Here is a 17,953-nt window from a genome sequence, read left to right as displayed (position 1 = left end):
TAAAAACATAGAAAAATATGTTTTCCATGTTTAGAGTTTTGTATTTGGTAAACTTGTATTTGTTGAAATTAAATGTAGAATCATGGGATGAATCACAGCGCAAAACGAAGAAACTTCTTGCAGATCACCTGAAGATGGATCCCAAATTGGTGGAAATAGAGCGAGCTCACAGAATAGGGAAGTATACAGCTAATGGGCGGCCAAGACCTGTGATTGTTAAGCTACTGCGCTACAAGGACAAGGAAGAAATCCTCAAACAGGCAAAGAAATTGAAGGGAACTAATTTCTTCATAAATGAGGACTTCTCAGAGAGAGTCCGCCAGAGAAGGAAAGAACTGTTGCCACAGCTCAGAGAAGCACGGAAGCAAGGGAACTTTGCCTTTCTCAAGTATGACCAGCTTATAGTGCACCCTCCCCGTAAATTTCCCAATGAATCCCTTGAATGACTGCCATCCACTGCTTAAATTTTTAACTTGTTCCTATCTGTCTAAAAATCATTTTTTACTTTTAAAATTATGTCTTCTATTGATGAAATGTTGAATGCTTCATATTTATCTGATGAGGAACCTGATTTTATTACTTTTTCCAATCAACATCTTTCATCTTATGATAATGCTGACTCAGATATAAATCTCAGTATTGGTTCCAGTAAGTCTGCCTGTAGATATTTTACTACGGAATCCTTCAATACTCTTGTTACTGAAAGGGACACCAGTGTTGAGGATTCCTTGTCATTTTTCCATCTAAATATAAGGAGTTTACCAAAACATTTTGATGACCTTATTGATTATTTTTCTTTATTTTCAATTCAGTTTAAGATAATTGCCTTAACAGAAACTTGGTTGACAAAAGAGAAAGTATCCCAGTTTAACATCCAGGGCTATAATCATATTCCTTGTCACAGACAGGACAGGATTGGTGGTGGTGTATCTTTGTTTCTGCAGGAGGAACTTAAATTCTCTCTTCGCCCTGACCTTACAACTCCCCTTGAAAAGGAAGCTGAAGCCATATTTATTGAACTTACTGTGCACAAGACCAAGGTTATTATTGGCTGTATTTATAGGCCCCCAGATTCCAACTATAATTCATTTACTCATTGTTTAACTGTTTCGTTGAGTAAAATATTATCAGAGAAGAAATTATGTTATTTGTTGGGTGATTTTAATATAAATCTGATGCAACCCCAATCCGGTACTTTTGTTGACCATTTGAATACCTCTGCTTTTTATCCTCTCATTACCAAACCTACAAGAATTACAGCTACAAATAGAACTCTTATTGATAACATACTAACTAATTCAGTTGAGGGCCCGGGGATATCCGGTGTTCTCCTTGCTGATCTTTCTGACCACCTCCCCCTATTCCACTTAACACACACTGTTGCTCCTTTCAAAAAAGGCAAGCCAGCAACCTCCCATAGAAACTTCTGTCAGGCTAACATAGCTAAGTTCATCCTGTCCCTCTATGAAAACTCATGGCATTCGGTGGAGATGGAAGACGATGCCCAGAAAGCATATGATATATTTTTTAAATTATTTTCTAAATTATTTGATATTGCTTTCCCTTACCAGAATACAAAAAGGTGCCCCCAAAAATCTAAATCTTGGCTCACCAAGGGTCTAAAGAAATCAATAAGAAAAAAGCATAAACTTTATAAAACATACCTAACCAGCCCATCTCCACTGAATTTTAAGTCTTATTCCTCTTATAGGAACAAACTTCATCATCTACTCCGAATTGCTAAGAGACAACATTATGAAACTAAATTTACTGAGTCTGGTAATAATATGAAGTCAACTTGGTCAATTATCAATGAGATCATGAAAAAAACTCCTCCCAATAAAATATCATGTGATGAATTTCAAGTGGGACTGGAAAGTAAGTTAGTAACTGACCCTGTAGAAATTGCTGATGGATTTAATGATTTTTTTGTTAACATTGGACCCTCACTTGCTGCCAGTATACCTCATAGTTCTATAACACTTCCTGAAATACAGGCTCCTCCTAAACCTTTCAGGTTCAAGATGATTGGGCAAGCTGAGCTTGAGGACATTGTGACCAAACTCAAACCTAAAGGAGCTGGTCATGATGGACTGAAGCCTAGTCTTCTCAAGAAATGCTTGCCTGCCATTACAAAACCTCTTCTTCACATATTGAATTGCTCACTTGCTACAGGTCGTTGTCCTGACCAGTTCAAATGGGCCAGAGTCATCCCAGTACACAAATCTGATGAAAAGTGTAAGTACTCAAATTATAGACCAATATCCATTTTGCCTTGTTTGGCCAAAGTACTTGAAAGAATTGTGTACAATAGACTAACAGAGTATTTAAATGAATCCAATCTCCTCTATTCTCATCAATATGGATTTAGAGAAAAAACACTCCACCGCGATGGCTCGGGTTAACTAATTGATAGATTTTCAACGGCATTGGATAATAATGAATTTACTATTGGGGTTTTTATAGACCTGTCCAAAGCCTTCGATACCGTTGATCATAGTCTTCTGGTTAAAAAATTGCAGATGTATGGTATTGGGGAAATAGAGCTTCAATGGTTCTGGGACTATCTGAACAACCGTAAACAGTTGGTTTCTTGGAATGGTTTTGACTCTAGCTATAGGAAGTTAACATGTGGTTTGCCGCAAGGATCCATTCTTGGTCCTTTGCTTTTTATTATTTATGTAAATGATTTATATCTGGTTTCAAAAAGCATGTTTTTTGTCAATTTTGCTGATGATACGAATATGTTTATGTCGAATCGAAGTTATGAAGACCTAATTACTCAAACAAATGTTGAACTTACAAAAGTTAATCTTTGGTTCCAAAAAAATAAATTATCTCTAAATATTAAAAAAACTTCATACATGTTAGTCGTACCAAAAAATAAGAAAAAGATTCCTTATGATAAAGATGTCTACATATTCAATCATTCTCTTATTAGAGTGCAATATGCCAAGTTTTTGGGTATTTATATTGATGAAAAATTAAATTGGAAAAAACATGTATCATTCATCTGTAACAAAGTTGCTAAGAACATTGGTGTCATCAGCAGGATAAGACATGTTTTACCCAGAAAAATCCTTATATCACTTTATTATACTTTAATATATCCTTTTCTGACTTATTGCAATCTTGTATGGGCAAGCACTTACAGAACAAACCTCAAACACCTTGTTACTTTACAGAAACGATTTGTTAGAATGGTTACATACTCTGAGCCACATGCAAGTTCAGGTCCACTGTTTCAAGAACTTAATTTCATGAATGTCTATGATATCAATGTGTATCAGATTTGTTTATTTGTGTTTCAGCATAGAATGAATATTTTACCTTGTAGTTTCTCTCACATATTTATGTCCAACAACCAAGTCCATAGCTACCAGACACGAAGCTCTTCCAACCTCCACACTGCCTTCTTTAGAACTGCTCTTGGGCAATTTTCAATTCGTTATCAAGGTCCACGTCTCTGGAATCAACTACCTGACTATCTGAAAAAAATTATTAACTTAACATCATTTAAAAAGGCTCTCAAAAAGTACCTCATCAGTCAAACCATGTATCATCAAACATAAGATAATTATTGTTGTGTTTTCTCTCTCTCTCTCTCTCTCTCTCTCTCTCTCTCTCTCTCTCTCTCTCTCTCTCTCTCTCTCTCTCTCTCTCTCTCTCTCTCTCTCTCGCCCCTCTCTCTCTCTCTCTCTCCTTATGAGCTTATTCATTATTTTTGTTTTGTATTATTCATTTATGTACGTATTCCTATTTTTTTATTTTTTTTTTTCCCTATATATTTTACTGTTTAATCTCTACACTTTTCTACTTATTTCTCATTACTGTTCAATTATTTTCCTATGTTGTTTTTAAACTGTAACAAATTTGATATTTGAATATGTTGGGTGAGGTTTTCATATAAGCCCTCTTGGGTTTCATACCTCCCCTTTGCACATCCCAGTAATGTTGATTGTTCATGTTGTTTATTTATATGATACTGTTTGTGCTAAATAAAAAAAAAAAAAAAAAAAAAAAAAATAAATAAATAAATGTAATGTTAGTCAAATGAAGCCAACGTTGGTTTGACTGATTTCATCCACAGTAAGAAGTTATTTAGTAAATGAGCTCTATAACTCATATATTGGACGACTACACATTCAGTCTGTCCACTGTTGTCTGTCAGACTCTCTCAGTTTATTAACAGTGTCTGGATGACATTTCTGAACGTATCAGCTGTTTAAACTCCTCGTACGTTTCCATTAGAAGCTGTTGTTCACTCGGTGAAACATCCGCGACACTCGTCCTCCATTTGTGAACCAGGACATCTGGGACCGACCTCACGGTCTGCTTAAGACAGACGTCAACGTGCACGTACCAGGATTAGTTCAACCTGGCTTCACATAGCTGCACCTCCTCATCCTGGATCGTCTTCCTGCAGCAGAATCATCCAGGATCAACTCAGGAGGAGATGTCAAGCCTTTCTCACACATCCTGGACTTCTTCTTTCTACTTTCATGCAACAAACCTCCCAACTGTAACAAAAGTAACCCACGTTTTCTGTTCAGCACTGTAGCCAGGCTGACAAAGAGTCACAACTCTGTTGAGCCGTGCATTCCTGCAGCTCTCAGTAGTGAGGACTTTATGGGCTTCTTCAACAGTAAAATCGCGAGAATTAGAGAAGAAATCAACCAGCCGGTTGTAGGTGTTTCTTCAGCTTTAGCGACTTCCCTAGGCTCTGACTTGTCTCTAGACTGTTTTGATCCTATAGACCTCCCTGAGCTGACTTCACTCGTCAATAGAGCTAAGTCAACCACATGTATGTTAGACCCCATCCCGACTCCACTATTCAAACATATTTTTTCTCTTATTGGTGTGACAATACTGGACCAAATTAACCTATCCCTAAGTTTAGGATATGTACCACAGGTTTTCAAAGTCGCAGTAATTAAACCTTTACTTAAAAAACCTTCCCTTGACCCAGACACCTTAGCTAATTATAGACCAATTTCCAACCTTCCATTTGTATCTAAAATTCTGGAAAAGGCAGTTTCAAGCCAGTTATGTGACTATTTGTATAGAAATGATCTGTTTGAAGTCTTTCAGTCAGGGTTTTTTAGTGTAAACTCTAGTGTGTTAGAGTCAGTAGTCATAGTTGCAGCTATAGAACAAGACTATAATAGTTAGTCTCAAATATAGCTTGGTGGTAGATATGCTGCTATAGGCCTATGCTGCAGGGGGCACCGACATGGTCCGCTGGGCGGTGCCTCTCACCCTTCTTCTCCTCTCCTCTTCCCTTCCTCTTTTCTCCATTTCCATTTTTATTTATTATAAATATCTCATAACTATCGTTTCTGTCCATCGTTCCTGTAGTTTCTTGTGCCGGCCCCCCTTTTTTCTCTTTTGTGCATGTTTGCAGGCCGGAGCCTCAGGAGCTGCGTGTTGGCCTGTGTTCCCGGACACCCCCCCCATCCCCGGTCATCCCGTTGCTGCTTCCACCTGCCTACGTGGATGTCTGCTGTGTGCTGCTGACGCCCCCCCGTCTAGAGACAACATCTGTTGTATTAGACGCTATATAAATAAAATTTAATTGAATTGAACTGTCCCAGAAAAAACTACACCAATATGATCAACCATGAAACTAATCCAACCGTGGAAAACATTTGAAAAAGCAGCAGAGAAAAGCAGCTGTCGATTAAATCTGGAATACAATATGTAATCCTGGATCAATCTGGGAACTTTATATTCAGTTGGTTTCTTAAAAGACCTTAAGATAAAGATATAATTGGCATTTCTACTAGGGCATTGTGGCTTGGTGGTTAATACTGTTGCCTCACAGCAAGAAGGTTCCCGGTTCGACTCCCAGGCCTAGCAGGGTCTTTCTGTGTGGAGTTTGCATGTTCTCCCTCTGCATGCGTGGGTTCCCTCCAGGTGCTCCGGCTTCCTCACCCCTTTTTGATTAGTGTTGATGTTCAAATATTGTTCAAAGCAGCAGTTTAGAGATCAGAAGCTGATCTAGCAACAATTATTAACACCAGAATGATCTGTGGAGAACTGCTGGACTTTATATCATGTGTCCAGTTTTATATCATTTATGCAGGATTCCTCAGGTTTTTATCATAATGATCCTTGTATGTTACAAACAGTTAAAATGATGTTTTCTGAGAGCAGAAGATAATAAAATACTTTACTTTTAGTAATGTGTCATTCATAATTTGACTTAACTTGCAAAAACCTAATAATTCTGTTACAAATGAGTTTATCAGTTAATATCTTACTTTTAGTTAAAGGAGCATGAGGCTCCTTTTAAGAAATGAGACTCTCTAGCGCCACCCTTCGCCACGACGGCCGTCGGGGGTACTGCAGCCAACAGCGAAGCCGGCGCGGGAGAACGGGGAGAACGGGGAGAACGGGGAGAATGGGGGAGAACGGGGAGAACGGGGAGAACGTGCATGCAGCGTCATGTGACGTCACATCCGCAGGACAGCGCGGGAAATTTGGCCTCCGAATTGCAGCACATTTTGCAGCAACAGCCTGTTCAAGGCAACGAGAGATACACTAGAGGATCATTCTTTTTGGTACTTACTTACTAGAAAACTTAAAACGTATACAAATTTTTTTCATAAATCCTGCCTCAATCCTGCCTCAAGCTCCTTTAAAGATAAGAATGATTGAATTGTGTATATTTATCAGACTAATTCAACAAATTCTGAAGTCTGTGTGAAACTAAACATCAGGTTCTGTATCGCTTGCACTTGAAAAGTCTTTGCTTGAACAACTAATGATCTGCTTGATTAAAGGACATTTCTGAATTAAACCCACACGGGAGGATCTAAGACACTTCCTGTCAGGACGATCACTTTGACGCTCCACCTGTAGCCGTCAGTCCAACCTGTCCAGGTCTGAGGCCTCGCTTACACGCAGCAACAACGCTACTGTTTTCATGAGTTTTAGCCGTTCGTTTACACGAAAACGAAGCTCAAAGTCTCCAAAAACCATCATTCCTGAAAACTCCGGCCAAAGCGGAGATTTGCTTGTAAAGGGAGAGAAAGGGACATTTAGGCTTCAGAACGTCTCATTATGGACAGAAACGTCACCAGCGTCATGTGTAGCAGCTGTGGTTACGGTTTGTTTGGCCGCTGTGATCATGTTAAGTGATAACTGACTTCACTACTGTCTTAATGTGGCTGTTCAGGTCTGAGTCCAGAACCACTCCCTGATTTCTGGGTTCAGAATTGAACCTTGAGGAACTCCACATGTTATTTGTGTTAACTCTGATTTGTAGTTACCTAAAGAGACAAAATATTCTTTGTCTTTTAGATAGGACTGAACCAGGTTAGAGCTGTGCTAGAAAGTCCCACCCAGTTCTTCAAACTGTCTATCAAGATGTTCTTGTTGATTGTGTTGAAAGCAGCACTGAGATCCAGGAGGACTAAGACTGAAATGTTGCCAGTATTGGAGTGGATATCATTAAGGACCTTTACTTGAGCCGTCTCAGTGCTGTGATGTGGCCGGAAACCGGACTGGAACACTTCAAAACCGTCATTTAGTGTCAGGATGTTGTACGGGTTTTTGAAAAATAGGTTAAATTCAGAATATTAACATTCATACAAGAAAGGCCACTCCACAGCTACGACACTAGCTCAAATGACGTACGATTGGGTTATTGAATAAGTTACCCTGCTATGGTTTTGAATCAGCTACTATTGCATGTGGTAAGAGTTATTTGTCTGATGGGAAAAGCACTGAATACTTTAATGGTAGTGATTCCAAGCTGAGAGCGTGAGCTGTGGGGTTCCCCAAGGGAGTTCTTTGGGTCTGCTTTTATTTTCAATATTCATCAATGATTTACTGTTTATTCTAAATCATGCGACCACTGCAATGTATGCTGACGATTTGACAGTTTATACATCGGCAAATGTGCCTACTGATGTAACTGAGGTTTAAAGAGTGGAATTAAAATGAACATACAAATGGATGATAAGAAACAAATGAGTTCTGAATCAGGTCAAGAGAAAGTGTACTGTTTTAGGTTCAAAACATTTATTTTCTGCTATGCTTAACTATGGGTGATGTAGTGATAGAGCAAGTAACAGAAGTGAAGGTATTAGGGGATGTTGTAGAGAGTCAAATATTCATATATGCATCAGTTTCTCTCTGTGTAGGTGGTGTTTTGTATATTTGTTTTCTCAAAGTTTCATAAATAAGTCATACAAAAAACAATGTCCTGGAATAGACAAGTTGACCTAATAGTGCAGAGAATGGAGGTACAGCTGTGATTAAACACTGCAGGAAGTTTCTGCCTAATGATTTGATTAAACAGGTGATACACACATCGGTCTTGTCAAATGTAGATTATTGCTCCGTGATTTGGTCCAGTACGACCAAACGTAACCTGGCCAGGCTGCAGGTAAATCAGAACAAAGCAGCTGGCTGAGTCATTCAGTGCCTTTATCAGACCAGTGGAAGTAATGAATCCCCATCCATCCTGGGGAAGTGGAGAATGTAGGAGGCAATATTCATTGATGAGTTTAATCAATAAAGTAGTTATGAATAAACTACAGACAATGAATCACAGAGCGATGGTGGTGTGGAGTGAATTACCAGACCTTTGGACTTTACATAATATGATAAGCTTTAAGAAGAAGCTCAAGTTATTTTTGTTTACTCAGGAGAATAAAAGGGACTGTTAAGAATTGAGCTATTACACAATATTGTGTTTACACTGTTTCCTTTTCCTCTATTTATTTTGTGTTTGTGTGTGTAGTTTTGCTGAAGGGAGTGTTAAAATGTTAACAACACATGATTGTTTGTTCTATCTCACACTGTCCAGAAAGTTGTTGTGTTGTTGAAAAATGGAAAATATGTTTTATTCTGTTTTAAATTGAGCTATTCATTTGATTTTTAATATTTTGTTTGAGAGTGTGATGAGAAAATGTAAATCCTGACTTTCAAAAGAGGAAATGTAATGCCATTGTGCTGATTATAATGTTGTTGTTTTTTTTACTTTTAGGAGGTGTCCTAGTGTCTGTTGTCTCTGAGTTGTGAGCATTATGTTTATGTATGTTAATTAATGATAATGTTGAGGTTCAGCTGATGATTCTGATGAGACCCCAGAGAAACTGCTGTGAAAGGTCAGCAGCTAACGGGGATCTAATAAAACAACCAAACAAACAGTTGTAACGGTCACCAGTTGAACACTTGGTGGATTCTGACCTGAGAGACACCAGGTGACAGTGTGGACTCTCCAGTCCAGGACACAGCTGCTCCAGTCCAGAATCCTGCAGGGGGTTGTTGCTCAGGTCCAGTTCTGTCAGACTGGAGGACTGAGAGCTGAGAACTGAGGACAGAAGTGGACAGATGTCCTCTGAGAGGTAACAGCCCCACAACCTGCAGAGGAGATTAAAGAGAGATCATGAGGTCATTTAAAAGTAGATTATGTCATTTAACAAAGATATACATGATATATCAATGAATACTGATCAATTCAACTATTAATCAATAAATGTTGCTGCACTACAGTCTTGATCAAAGCTGCATTTGTCTTCTGTACATGTAAAGTTTCCTGAGATGAATCATTGAGGAGAACTTGTCTCACATGAACCTGAACTTAGTTGAACAGTTAATTTAACTGGTTTCCTCCAAGAACATGTGATTGTAATTAAAACAGACGTGTCCGTGTTCGTCCTTACTCAGCTTTCTTGGAGGCTTTGACCACCGGCAGCAGCTTCCGTAGAGCCTCCTCTGAAGCTGAGAACTTCTTCAGGTCAAACACCTCCAGATCTTCTTCTGATGACAGTAAGAGGAAGACCAGAGCCGACCACTGAGCAGGAGACAGTTTATCTGTGGAGAGACGTCCTGACCTCAGGGACTGTTGGACCTCCTCCACCAGAGACCGATCGTTCAGTTCATTCAGACAGTGGAACAGGTTGATGCTTCTCTCTGCAGACAGATCCTCACTGATCTTCTTCTTGACGTATTCAACTGTTTCCTGATTGTTCTGTGATCTTCTTTGTTTTGGTTCCATCAAACCTCGTAGGAGGTTCTGATTGGTCTCCAGTGAAAGGCCCAGGAGGAAGCGCAGGAACAAGTCCAGGTGTCCGTTTGGACTCTGTAAGGCCTTGTCCACAGCTGTCTGATAGAGCTGAGTCTCTGCTCTTTTTTTAAACCACCAGGAAGTTTTCTTTTGCTCCTCCAGCAGGTTGACTCCAGAGCTGATGAAGGTCTGATGGACATGAAGAGCAGCCAGAAACTCCTGAACACTCAGATGGATGAAGCAGAAGACATGGTCCTGGTACAGGCTGCTCTCCTCTCTAACGATCTGTGTGAACACTCCTGAGTACACTGAAGCCTCTCTGACATTGATGCCACACTCTCTCAGGTCTGGTTCATAGAAGATCAGGTTTCCTTTCTGCAGCTGCTCAAAAGCCAGTTTTCCCAGAGACTCCACCATCTTCCTGCTCTCTGGACTCCAGTGTGGATCCGTCTCAGCTCCTCCATCATACTTGACCTTCTTCAGTTTGGCCTGGACCACCAGGAAGCGGATGTACATCTCGGTCAGGGTCTTGGGCAGCTCCCCTCCCTCTCTGGTTTCCAGGACGTTCTCCAGGACGTTCTCCAGGACCGTAGCAGTGATCCAGCAGAATACTGGGATGTGGCACATGATGTGGAGGCTCTGTGATGTCTTGATGTGGGAGATGATCCTGCTGGTCTTCTCCTCTTCTCTGATCCTCTTCCTGAAGTATTCCTCCTTCTGTGGGTCAGTGAACCCTCTGACTTCTGTCACCATGGCAACACAGTCAGGAGGGATCTGATTGGCTGCTGCGGGTCGTGTGGTGATCCAGAGACGAGCAGAAGGAAGCAGGTTCCCCGTGATGAGGTTTGTCAGCAGCACATCTACTGAGGTGGACTCTGTAACATCAGTCATAAACTCATTGTTGTGGAAGTCCAGAGGAAGTCGATTCTCATCCAGACCGTCAAAGATGAACACGACCTCGAACTCTTCAAAGCTGCACATTTCTCTGGTTTCAGAGAAGAATCGATGAACAAGATCCACCAAGCTGAACTTCTCCTCTCTCAGCACATTCAGCTGTCTGAAGGTGAATGGAAGCAGGAACTGGATGTCCTGGTTGGTTCTGCCTTCAGCCCAGTCCAGACTGAACTTCTGTGTTAGGACTGTTTTCCCGATGCCGGCCACTCCCATCGTCATCACCGTTCTGATTGGTTCATCTCTTCCAGGTGGGGGTTTAAAGATGTCTTCCTGTCTGATGGCTGTTTCTGCTCTGTCTGGTTTCCTGGAAGCTGCTTCAATCTGTCTGACTTCATGTTCATCGTTGACCTCTCCGGTCCCTCCCTCTGTGATGTAGAGCTCCGTGTAGATCTGCTCCAGAAGGGTTGGGTTTCCTGCTTTAACAATCCCCTCAGAAACACACTGGTACTTCTTCTTCAGCTTAGACTTCAGCCGCTTTTTACAAACTGCAGCAAAAGAACCTTAATAAAAGTGGAAAAAAGAAAGCAATTAGTGTAAAGTTCAACTTCATTCTCCTAAAGAATCGGGATGTGAACCGACACTGATCAACTCTAACGTTACGATGAGCTATCCAATATACCACTTTTACCACCAAACACCTCTGAACATTCAGGACGTGGAAGTGACAAGAACATCTGGGATCCTGGAGTTTCTAGTACCAGGATGTTAGCAGTACAGCCCTGATGGGTTGTGGGTTTGTGGGTTGTTGTGTTCTTGTTATTGCTGTGGTGTCTGTGAAGTGGATTTTCAAGGTTTAGGGTTGGAAAAATCCAGAAGATGATCTGATCAAATAATCTTTAGAACCATCAAGACAATCTGGAGTTCAGCAGGATTCCTGGAAGAGGAAAACCAGGACTACAATGGTGTTGGTCGGTTAAACATATTAATGCTGTCCTGTACAGGGAGGTGCTACTCTAGGGGGGGTGCCATGTAGGGGTGAATGTTCTGGCTGATCTGTGAATGTTGTTCGTCTCCTGAGGCATTCTGGGTCATTTATCCGGCAGCTTAAATGTTCATAGAAATCCTCTTACTGCTCTGCAGACGCTCAGCCAGCTCCTCCTGCTTCATTCTCCTCAGGAAGTTCACTGTGATCTTCACAAACGTATCTCTGATGCTCCTCTGCTCTTCATCCTCACCCTGCAACACATGCTCTAGGGATTCTGGGTAATCTGGACTCAGACCCTTCTGGATCTTCTTCAGCTCGTCCTTCACAAACAGGACGATGTCGTCCTCCAGCAGCTGGAACAGAAGACCACATGAAGGACACAACCAGACTGAAACCACGGAGACAAACATCAGGTCCATGATGGACAGACTGACAATTAGGGGTGTAACAATATATCACGAAATTTCACGATACAAAAACGTCACGAAACGTGTCGTGGAGGTGACAAAGTGTATTGCGATATTGGGTTATTAATATTAATATATTCTATGTTGACTAGTAACGCGCATCCGACCGCGGCCGCGCGGACCAAAATCTTACTCCGCTCAAAAGAAAGTAGTCCCGTTTTGCGGTCCCGTTTTGAGCTCTGAACTTTTACTGATGTAAGGCTGGTGTAGAGTTAAGCCTTACCTTATTAAATTAAACCTTTTTGGGGTGGTGAGTAGGATAAACACGGGGAAACTTCTGCTGAGTTCCAGTGTACTTTAATGTCCCTCAACAGTGTAGGATTTTAGAACATCAACACAGCACCTAGTGCCGTACTGTGGCGTATCACTCCGCCCAATCTAAAACAGACTAATCACTACAGATAAACTGACTAGTGTTATTATAGTCCATGATTTACAGAATATAAAGAATATATTTATAAAATAATGAACCCTGAATTACCAAAATAACCTTCTTAACAAAAATAAATCTCCTCTTACACTTATAAGGTGAGCATGAATCAGTCTTTTTTATGATGTAAAATTGTATATACCGTATTGGCCCGAATATAAGACGACCCTGATTATAAGACGACCCTCTTTGTCAAGACTCAAGTTTAAAAAAAGACTTTTTGAACACCAAATTCAATTTTTATACAGAAAATAATTACGGTACATCTGATACAAATGATTATAACAATATATTGGAGAGAAAAAGCCAGTTATTTTGCCTCATTCAAATCATCATCTTGAAGTTTGCATCATAACTTCTCCTCAGCTGCCGGTTCACCTGCCGATCTTCCGCCCACTTTTCTCAAGATTGTCGCTACGTTTCTCCACTTTCTGTTATCTCTTCTCTTATTTTCTTCTCTTTTCTTTCTTACCGCTATTTTGTATTTCTCTTCTTCGTGCTACCGCTATTTTTATTTTTCTTCTTCGTGACAGGGGTTTGCTTTGGCCTGGGGAGTTAAATTCAGCATTCGCTTTAAAGGTATCTGGCGCCATCTAGCATTGTAAATGGGTATAATGTCTTATTTAAATGCGAAAAACACCATCTTATATTCGGGCCAATACGGTATTTATTTACTTTTATTTATTTATTTATTTATTTAATTTTAGTTGTTACATTTCTGGAAAAGAAAAAAGTCAAGTCATACATGAGAGAAACTATTCAGTTTGTGTCTAAATATTTGTACTTGTATGAAACTGAAGATCATAACGCAAACCTGACATTTACTTTTAGTTCAGTTTGTGGAAAATGGTTGGCCTGGCTTTCTCTTTAAAACTGAAACAGTTATAAAGCATGACAAACTGTAACAATAGGGCAAACGCACAGCATTGTTTTGTATTCTGTGTCTTTCAAATAAAAGACATTTTTTCCAGTCATATGTTCCTCATTCAAGGTTGTTAATAAAATACGGCTATAATATCGTATCGTTATCGTGACCTCAATATCGTGTATAGTACCGTATCGTGAGATTAGTGTATCGTTACACCCCTACTGACAGTCCACTGGTCTCCAGAGACCAGCATGGAGACAAACATCAGGTCCATGATGGACAGACTGACAGTCCACTGGTCTCCAGAGACCAGCGTGGAGACAAACATCAGGTCCATGATGGACAGACTGACAGTCCACTGGTCTCCAGAGACCAGCATGGAGACAAACATCAGGTCCATGATGGACATACTGACAGTCCACTGGTCTCCAGAGACCAGCATGGAGACAAACATCAGGTCCATGATGGACAGACTGACATTCCACTGGTCTCCAGAGACCAGCATGGAGACAAACATCAGGTCCATGATGGACAAACTGACAGTCCACTGATCTCCAGAGACCAGCATGGAGACAAACATCAGGTCCATGATGGACAGACTGACAGTCCACTGGTCTCCAGAGACCAGCATGGAGACAAACATCAGGTCCATGATGGACAGACTGACAGTCCACTGGTCTCCAGAGACCAGCATGGAGACAAACATCAGGTCCATGTTGGACAGACTGACAGTCCACTGGTCTCCAGAGACCAGCATGCAGATGGACATCAGGACAGGTGGAGACAGTTGTTGTTCATGGACAGACCTGAAAGACGGAGTCCAGCTGGGTCTGATGCTGCTGGACAGACGGACCGCTGGGGGACTCTGAGATCTGCTGGTCCACTCTGTGGAGGAACCAGGAAGAATTAGCTCACATCATGTCTGTCCTCACAGAGACAAACAGCAGCTGAAGGTCCATGAAGTCCTGTTGGGATGAGGACAGTCCACCAGAGGACTGGTGGTGGTGAAGGTTGACTAGTCCTGATGATCCAACGAGGACATGTGACCTCAGTGAAAAGTTACAACAAGATCAAGAACATGGACTGATGGAGACATGAAGCAGCTGAGGAACTCTGGACCATCATCAGGATCAGTAAGAGGAACTCTGGACCATCATCAGGATCAGTAAGAGGAACTCTGGACCATCATCAGGATCAGTAAGAGGAACTCTGGACCATCATCAGGATCAGTAAGAGGAACTCTGGACCATCATCAGGATCAGTAAGAGGAACTCTGGACCATCATCAGGATCAGTAAGAGGAACTCTGGACCATCATCAGGATCAGTAAGAGGAACTCTGGACCATCATCAGGATCAGTAAGAGGAACTCTGGACCATCATCAGGATCGGTAAGAGGAACTCTGGACCATCATCAGTAAGAGGAACTCTGGACCATCATCAGGATCAGTTAGAGGAACTCTGGACCATCATCAGTAAGAGGAACTCTGGACCATCATCAGGATCGGTAAGAGGAACTCTGGACCATCATCAGTAAGAGGAACTCTGGACCATCATCAGTAAGAGGAACTCTGGACCATCATCAGTAAGAGGAACTCTGGACCATCATCAGTAAGAGGAACTCTGGACCATCATCAGGATCAGTAAGAGGAACTCTGGACCATCATCAGTAAGAGGAACTCTGGACCATCATCAGGATCAGTAAGAGGAACTCTGGATCATCATCAGGATCAGTAAGAGGAACTCTGGATCATCATCAGTAAGAGGAACTCTGGACCATCATCAGTAAGAGGAACTCTGGACCATCATCAGGATCAGTAAGAGGAACTCTGGACCATCATCAGGACCAGTGAGAGGAACTCTGGACCATCATCAGGATCAGTAAGAGGAACTCTGGACCATCATCAGGATCAGTAAGAGGAACTCTGGACCATCATCAGGATCAGTAAGAGGAACTCTGGACCATCATCAGGATCAGTAAGAGGAACTCTGGACCATCATCAGTAAGAGGAACTCTGGACCATCATCATCATCAGTAAGAGGAACTCTCGACCATCATCATCATCAGTAAGAGGAACTCTGGACCATCATCAGTAAGAGGAACTCTGGACCATCATCAGGATCAGTAAGAGGAACTCTGGACCATCATCATCATCAGTAAGAGGAACTCTGGACCATCATCAGGATCAGTAAGAGGAACTCTGGACCATCATCAGGATCAGTAAGAGGAACTCTGGACCATCATCAGGATCAGTAAGAGGAACTCTGGATCATCATCAGTAAGAGGAACTCTGGACCATCATCAGTAAGAGGAACTCTGGACCATCATCAGGATCAGTTAGAGGAACTCTGGACCATCATCAGGATCAGTAAGATGAACTCTGGACCATTATCAGGATCAGTAAGAGGAACTCTGGACCATCATCAGGATCAGTAAGAGGAACTCTGGACCATCATCAGGATCAGTAAGAGGAACTCTGGACCATCATCAGGATCAGTAAGAGGAACTCTGGACCATCATCAGTAAGAGGAACTCTGGACCATCATCAGGATCAGTAAGAGGAACTCTGGACCATCATCAGGATCAGTAAGAGGAACTCTGGACCATCATCAGTAAGAGGAACTCTGGATCATTATCAGGATCAGTCCTCTGGAAGGTGAGACCTCCAGATGTGTCGACCAGAGGAAAAAGCTCCTGACAGGAGATGAAGATCTATGAGGAGGAAGCTCAGATCACCATCAGGTGATGGAGGACCACAGGGGTCCAGGACTACACCATCTACTCAGGAAGAAACATAGACATTTCTTAACACGAGGACTGATTTAAATACATTTAATGTGTTTAAATACATCTCACCTCTCTGAAGAAGAATGTTGGTCTCCTTTAAAGTTAATAAACCAGTTCTTTGACCGGTCGCTCTTCAAGGACAAACAGCTGGGTTCATGTTCAAGAGAGTCTCCTTTCTGATGGATCCTGATAGAAGACAAAAGTTCAATGTACATATTCTATTATATGAATAAGAAGTTATACAGATACAAATATTTAGTCTATTCAAAAAGTATTAAACATAAATCATTGGCAGCATTTGGACACACTCACGTCTTTACAGCAGAACCCTGGTCTCCTTCAAAGAAGTTTACCAAGTCTTTTAATCGGTTGCTCTTCAAGGATACACAGCTGGATCCAGGTCCAGGTCCAGGTCCAGGTCCAGGTCCAGGTCCAGGTCCAGGTCCAGGTCCAGGTTGATTCCTGTAATAATGATGTTTGGTGATGTGAGTCTTGAACTCTGATATGCAGAAGAGTCAGGGACAGTTAGAGATTTTCATCTCACCTCTGAGCTTTGCTCCGACTCTCATGTTCCCCACACAGAGAGGTTTTAGAGGGAGGGACTCCGTCCTCTCCGTCCTCACACTGGTCCATTCTGCTGAATTCACGTCCACATCAGCTCACACACACACACCTTCATCTGCAGAGCAAACACACATCACTGGTGTTGGACAGAGATCAGCAGATCCTGCTCTGGTTTCCACGTTTTATTATCTCCAGATGACCTTTAGTGTGGTAGGGTTAGGGTTAGGGTTAGGGTTAGGGTTTAATGTGGCACACGCCGACCAAAACGATGTCATGACTGTTCATTTAAATGTGATATCTTTTCTCTTGATTAGAAATAAAAGTCAACAAAGTTCTACTCGCTGTCTTAGCTTTGTTCATCTGATTAGTTAGTGGTTTGTTCCTCTTTTTGGAACAAATTTGTTCCTCTCCTTAGTTTTTTTTTGCTTCTACTGAGCAGTAGAGGTCACTTGGCTCGATTTTAATTTTTGTTTCTTTCGTATCCTTCAAATGTTGGAAAGGTAATACTTTCAAGCAAGTAATGAATAACATAACATGACGTCATCATGTCAGTCATTGGCTACGCCCACTGATAGTTTTCAACAGGTTAACAACAGTTCAGTTGGGATGGAGGAGTGCAGCGGCCAAAATGTTAGATCATATTACAGCGTCAAATTGTTTCTCCCTTCTTTTTCAACACATCAATTTGTCATGAACTCACCGCCAAATAAAACGTTAATTGGGTTAACAGCTATGAGACAAAACTTAGCAGATCATCACACACATTCATTCAGCATTTTTCATTCATCACAAGATTTTAAAATAAATACAAATTATTTTGACAATTTCTATTAAAATGTGGAACCATTCGTTGCAGCCTCAAACTTTAAAAAATAAATAATACATTTCACTTTAAACAAATCCTCAGTAGAATTCAAACAGACATGAGCAAAAAAAGA

The 17,953-nt window shown here is 41.3% G+C and overlaps 1 protein-coding gene across 1 annotated transcript in view; it reads right to left on the bottom strand.

The window, feature by feature from the left end:
- The window catches only part of LOC133446245 (NLR family CARD domain-containing protein 3-like), a 37,327-nt gene that overhangs the window by 11,851 nt on the left and 7,523 nt on the right, over window positions 1–17,953 (bottom strand). The window contains exons 2-8 of the mRNA XM_061724237.1: window positions 16,996–17,130; window positions 16,764–16,913; window positions 16,521–16,637; window positions 14,472–14,550; window positions 12,046–12,253; window positions 9,678–11,475; window positions 9,202–9,375 (exon numbers count right to left, since the gene is read on the bottom strand). Coding sequence (XP_061580221.1) covers window positions 9,202–9,375; window positions 9,678–11,475; window positions 12,046–12,253; window positions 14,472–14,550; window positions 16,521–16,637; window positions 16,764–16,913; window positions 16,996–17,084 — 2,615 coding nt within the window. The 5' untranslated portion in view covers window positions 17,085–17,130. The remainder of the gene's footprint in view (window positions 1–9,201; window positions 9,376–9,677; window positions 11,476–12,045; window positions 12,254–14,471; window positions 14,551–16,520; window positions 16,638–16,763; window positions 16,914–16,995; window positions 17,131–17,953) is intronic.

Source organism: Cololabis saira, chromosome 6, assembly GCF_033807715.1.
Source record: "Cololabis saira isolate AMF1-May2022 chromosome 6, fColSai1.1, whole genome shotgun sequence".
NCBI lineage: Eukaryota > Metazoa > Chordata > Actinopteri > Beloniformes > Belonidae > Cololabis > Cololabis saira.
This window is presented reverse-complemented; position numbering and strand designations above follow the sequence as displayed.